The 6,501-nt window shown below is 34.5% G+C and overlaps 1 protein-coding gene across 1 annotated transcript; it reads right to left on the reverse strand.

Moving 5' to 3' along the window:
* Nucleotides 1-726: 726 nt before the first annotated feature.
* LOC18013614 (SHUGOSHIN 2) lies at nt 727-2,359 on the reverse strand. Its single transcript, XM_024153892.1, has 8 exons — nt 2,225-2,359; nt 2,098-2,135; nt 1,904-2,012; nt 1,791-1,814; nt 1,650-1,718; nt 1,383-1,500; nt 1,215-1,275; nt 727-1,145 (listed from the first exon to the last, which is right to left on the reverse strand). Exons 1-8 carry the CDS (start codon nt 2,357-2,359, stop codon nt 830-832), a joined length of 870 nt encoding a protein of 289 aa, XP_024009660.1. The 3' UTR covers nt 727-829.
* Between the last annotated feature and the right edge of the window lie 4,142 nt (nt 2,360-6,501).

A 6,501-nucleotide genomic window follows, 5' to 3' on the forward strand; every position in this document is an offset into this window, starting at 1 on the left:
AGGGAAATATCCAACAGGAATTTCACTGAGAACCGAGTAAATTTCTGTGTGGATATCAAAATTGAGATTAATAATGAATTCAAAGCATATTGTGAGGTAATTTTACTTCAAAAACTGTTGACTTGTAAAGTTTAGATTGATTGAACTTTTTGTCATCTTGATTTTTATCCAAATATAATAGGTATGAAGCTTTCTATTGGAACATACATATATATATATATATACATTATATCACAATCACAATCACAATCACATGGAAGCTAAATCTGATCTACATCAACAATCAACAGGGATAACATTGAACATGTTGATGATATTTGGTTAAACTCACCAGTTTTTGTTGCCCTTCTAAACCAGATTGACTAATTTGTTCCTTAACTAGTAAACTAATAAAGTGCAGACATGTCCCCTTTGTGGGAAGTGAGGTGAATCGAGAGACCGTTATTCTTCTAATGCTCTTTTTCAGCTGAATTTGGAAAAGTATGGTGCTTTACTTCCCCTTCCCCCTCCTACGTCTAGGCAATTTATTCTCCAATGGTTTTCTTCGGCTTCAAGGCACAAAGACACCTCTTTTAGCATTGTTCCAAGCTTGGCACGCAAGTATCTACAAAATCTCGAAATAAATCGTAGGCACTACTCTTCCACAAAGGATAATCCTCCAAAAGCAGAGCTCAGGCTATTTCTTCTTCTGGATCCTAATTGCATAATATGAAATGTTGGTCGGATTAATGTCTTTATAAAATCGTCCAGCATAAGTACAACTGTCTAGAGATTGATAAAACCTCAAAACAAGACCAGCACAACACAAATATTCCTCTACACTAAGATTCTAAGACCTTCTCATCTTAGTATTGAGGGAAATCTCCTTGTAAGATTGTATCCTCTCAATTGCTCTACGCAAAGTTTGCTTGACTGGTGATTGACGACGAAACTTACAATCTTGATGCCTTGTAAGAAGGGTACTTCTTCGTAAGTCTTCCTCTTCCTCTTCCTTATTTCGATTATGTGATGCCATTGTCGATTTATCTTGTTGACACATGTCATTAGGCATTGTAAGGTGAAGATCTTTGATCTCGAACAGATTCTCTGTCATTTCTGGCGTTGCTGCCGATCTCACTCTCGCTGATTTCCTTCTTAACTGCCTCCTGTAACTTAACGATCAAGAACCCATGGAGAGTAGCAAAACTTGAGTTTTTAAGGGTTAAAGTGAAAACCTTTTGGTTGCAGATTCCTCTTTTTCTGCTTCCATCTTGTGTGCAGGGGATTCTCCTAAGGCTGTAGAAGAAACCATCAAGACAAAAAGAAGATAATCCGAGATAAATGAACCTAACTAACAATAGTTATAGCAATTCTGAAGCAAGAAGATGATTAGATATATATACATTTGCTTCTGATGAATCGTCTTCTGTTTGGTACAGAAGGTTTCTCGGATTCTTCGTCCGCAATCTTTAGAACATTCTCAGGTGTTCTTACGGTTCTTGGTTGCGTGTTTTCGTCTTTCTAACAAGAAAAGTATGAAAAAACATCACAAACACATATCCAAGATTGGTTTATGCAAATTGAATGTAAATATGTAATTAGATCTCTAAGTTGTAGTTAATATATAAGTCGAGAAGAAAGATTTATAAATTACAAGTAAGATACCAAACCTTCTGTTCACAACATTTAGCCTTAAGCAAAGCATTTTTGCACGTAACCTCGTGTTGCAACGCTTTGACCTGAAACATATCTAATCTTAGACAAAGAAACGCCAAAACATGCGACGAGAGAGTAAGTTATTATAGTTTCACCTTGTTTCTAGCTAAATTAATCTCCTGCAAGAACAATAAATGGTTTTAGTAACGATCAGAGCTCTGAATCAAAGAGACAAGATCAAGAAAAGGAAAGTGACAATAAATCTTACAGCTACGAAATGAGAATTGGTTTGAGCAATACTCCAGTTTTGCACTTGCAATCTGTGTATACCTTCGCGTAGATTCCTCAGTTCGTATCTACTTACCTCTATTGTTTTACTATTATCAATTTAAAGAAAATAATCCTTTCTTGAATCATTGCATTAACAAGTTACTAAAATGAAGCTAAATGAAGGGAGGATACTCTCTCTCTTCAAGAAACTTAACCAATGCTACATTCTCCTGTTGAAATGTCCAATAAAACAAAATCGAATTCAGTCAATGAGATCAAAAGTAAGAGACTTTAGAGAAACCCAGAATGAGACTGAAACCTTCATCAGCCGGTTTACTTGTTCAGTTGGCTCCAAACCGGTTTCTTGAAGATTAAGCTCTTCTTGAGATTGAGAGTTAGTGATATCAGAGAGACTCTGCCTCATCTTACGACTAAATGAAGATCTTTTCATCATTCTCTACTATTTTTGTTACTCTTATCATAAAAAATTCACGAATTTGAGACTCAAGTTTCAAAATTGAAATAAACCCAAGAAGATATATTTTGTTTTTTAAAAAAGAGAATTTATTATAAACGAAGAAGCAGAATCTACTTTTTTCCTTGATCTAAATTAAAGGGGCAAAAGGTTTAAATTTGAGATATAAAGAGGAAAGTTGAGATGGATACGAAGAAGCGAGCCAAAAAAAGCGGTTAGGTCTTTGAAAAGTAGGTTCGGTGTGAAAACGGCTCTCCGAAGCGAAAAGGCGTTGAAAAGGAATTGATAAACGAACCTAAGTTTTAAATTTCCGAACCTCACATATTATTCGTTGGCTAGAGCCTTAAACTGCATGTCGTTTGTTAATAGCTCCTACCGTAGTAATTATTAAAACGGCAAGCTGTTAAGAAAGTTCTGAAACTATAGATGAATAGATGACTTAAAAGATATACAAAAGCAAATATTTATATATATTTTTTCTATGGAGATTGAAGAGACGATTTCAGAGAGTTTTTTTGCTCTTTCTCTGTTCTCTCTTCTAAATCATTGACAGAGAAATAATGCTTTTTCTCTCTTTCTTTTGATCAATGGATCGATGGTTTTTTCCATATATATCGGATGTTTTGTTCTGACGTAAATCGGATAATAAAGTTCTGGATTCGTCCGGATGTCAACCCTTTCTCTTTTACATCTGGTCCTCCATAGGTTTGAGGCGGTAGCGAGCAGATCCTGTGGTGAGTGTCAAGTTTTTTCTTCGAATTTTGGATCATCCTCTCTCTCGACTAGGAGTTTGATCTCTCCTTAAGTCCCCTCTATTAAGAGCCATGCGTCGCGTTGTGTGATATGTCCAAAGTCAAAGACGATCAGTGCTAATTTTAATCGGAGTTTCAAGCTTTTGACAATTTCTAATCTAGATCTAATCAGAGGAAGAATTAGCGGTGAAGAAGCAGCAATTAAAGGTGATGTGAATCCATTGGAGTTAACTTATATGGTTATACTCTCTTGATTATCGGTTTCCAGCAAAGCTCTGACCGGCGATGGATCAGCGGCATCTTCTCACCAGGAGCCGACGTCTTTCCCAAGCCTGCCGCGTGTCTTACATGTGTTTATTATTTATCAATCTTTATCTGTTAGTAATATGCTTAAATGAGGTTGATTTAGAATTTAATGTATACGGTTTTGGGCCTTTATTTGCTGTAATTTTCCCGCTTTTAGGTTTTCATAATGATATTAAATGGACGACCAAAAAAAATATATATTTTTTCTATATAATTAATATTCATATATGACTATTTTCAATGTTAAAGTCAAATTTCTATTATTTTTATGTGCTGTGAAAATATACATATATATATTTATTGTCGAATAGAAATGGTTGCTCGAATAAAAAAATTGTGGTAGTTTTAATATTTAGTAATAAAAAAATTAGAATAATATTAATTTTGCAATATCTATCTATATAGTTGTAGTAAACATTTTTTAGAAAAAAAACAGATCAAGAATCGATCCTGTTAGGTTCAATTAGAAAAATCATGGTTCAATTATTGGTTAATCAAGTCCAAATATCGGTTTAGTTTAATCTGACTTTTGTTTAGGCTGAGTATGTACAAGTTTGATTCAGTTAAATCGAAATCAGTAGTAAAGATGAAGTTTTGGACAAATTCAAAGAGTACAAACTCGAAGTTGAAAAACAACTGGAAAAGACTATCAAATTGGTCAGAAGTGAAGAGGTGGAGAATATGATGAACCGTTCAATGTATTTTTTTTAGTTAAACAACATTGTCCATCAAACTACAGTTCCCTATTCACATGAATCTAACGGAGTTGCAGAAAGAAAGAACCAAACTCTAAAGAAAATGATGAACGTGATGTTGCAGAAATCTAGGCTACCGCAGAATCTATGGGGGGGGGGGGGAAGCATTTCTCACCATTATATCCTCAACAAAATACCTCATAAGGTAACCGGCAAGACGTCCTTTGAGCTTTGGAAAGGTTATGTACCTTCGTACAAATACCTTAAAGTGTGGGGGTGCTTAGTAAAAGTTGCAGTGCCATCTCCAAATAAGGTCACAATTGAAACTAAAACTATGGACTATATCTTTATTGGATATGATCACAATAGTAGTGTTTATCGTTTTCTGTTACATAAGTCAGTATCAGACATCCACGTGAATACTATCATGGAATCAAAGAATGCATCATTCTTTGAACACATATTTCCATATAAAGATAAGCAAACTACTAAACGCACTCGTAAAGAAAGAGATGTGAGTACTTCTGTTAATGAAATGGAAGTAGAACAAGTGGAAGATGAACCTAGACGCAGTAAAAGAGCTCGTAAGGAAAACTTTAATGGTGAAGATTTCACAATGGTCTTTCTTGTTGAGAACAAACCAAGATCTTACATAGAAGGTATGTCTACACCAGAAGCTCCTTATTGAAAAGATGCCGGCAATAGTGAGATGGATTCTATAATGCAGAATCATACCTACGAGTTAACTGGCTTACCTTAAGGGTTTAGAGCACTAGGGTATAAATGGATCTTCAAGACTAAGCTAAAAGCTGATGGTTCAATAGATAAGTACAAGGCACGCCTTGTGTTCCAAGGATTCAGACAAAAAGAAGGTCTAGATTTCTTCGACACCTATTCTCCAGTTACGAGAATAACTTTGATCATAATAATAATTGGTGTAGCAGCCTTGCAAGGTTTGGAAATACTTTATGGATGTTAAAACTGCCTTTCTAAATGGAGATTTAAAAGAATAGATATACATGAAATAACCCAAAGGTTTCGAGGTTAAGGGTCAAGAACACAAAGTGTGTAGACTCTTGAAATCATTGTATGGACTAAAACAAGCTCCAAAACAATGGCATGAAACTGCATGTCATTTGTTAATAGCTCCTACCGTAGTAATTATTAAAACGGCAGGCTGTTAAGAAAGTTCTGAAACTAAAGATGGATAGATGACTTAAAAGATATTCAAAAGCAAATATTTATATATATATTTTTTCTATGGAGATTGAAGAGGCGATTTCAGAGAGTTTTTTGCTCTTTCTCTGTTCTCTCTTCTAAATCATTCACAGAGAAATGATGCTTTTTCTCTCTTTCTTTTGATCAATGGATCGATGGTTTTTTCCATATATATCGGATGTTTTGTTCCGACATAAATCGGATAATAAAAGTTCTGGGTTCGTCCGGATGTCAACCCTTTCTCTTTTACATCTGGTCCTCCATAGGTTTAAGGCGGTAGCGATCAGATCCGGTGGTGAGTGTCAAGTTTTTTCTTCGAATTTTGGATCATCCTCTCTCTCGACTAGGAGTTTGATCTCTCCTTAAGTCCCCTCTATTAAGAGCCATGCGTGGCATTGTGTGACATGTCCAGAGTCAAAGACGATCAGTGCTAATTTTAATCAGAGTTTCAAGCTTTTGACAATTTCTAATCTAGATCTAATCGGAGGAGGAATTAAGCGGTGAAGAAACAGCAATTAAAGGTGATGTGAATCCATTGGAGTTAACTTATATGGTTATACTCTCTTTATTATCAGTTTCCAGCAAAGCTCTGACCGGCGATGGATCAGCGGCATCTTCTCACCAGGAGCCGACGTCTTTCCCAAACCTGCCACGTGTCTTACATGTGTTTACTATTTATCAATCTTTATCTGTTAGTAATATGCTTAAATGAGGTTGATTTAGAATTTAATGTATACGGTTTTGGGCCTTTATTTGCTGTAATTTGCCCGCTTTTAGGCTTTCATAATGATATTAAATAGACGACAAATATATATATATATATATATATATATATTTTCTATATAATTAATATTCATATATGACTATTTTCAATGTTAAAATCAAATTTTTATTATTTTATGTGCTGTGAAAATATACATATATATATATATATTTATCGTCGAATAGAAATGGTTGCTCGAATAAAAAATTGTGGTGGTTTTAATATTTAGTAATCAAAAAATTAGAATAATATTAATTTTGCAATATCTATCTATATAGTTGTAGTAAACATTTTTAGAAAAAAACAGATCAAGAATCGATCCTGTTAGGTTCAATTAGAAAAATCATGGTTCAATTATTGGTTAATCAAGTCCAAATATCGGCTGAG

The sequence above is a fragment of the Eutrema salsugineum genome, unplaced genomic scaffold (genome assembly GCF_000478725.1).
Source record: "Eutrema salsugineum unplaced genomic scaffold, Eutsalg1_0 scaffold_4, whole genome shotgun sequence".
Taxonomy (NCBI): Eukaryota; Viridiplantae; Streptophyta; class Magnoliopsida; order Brassicales; family Brassicaceae; genus Eutrema; species Eutrema salsugineum.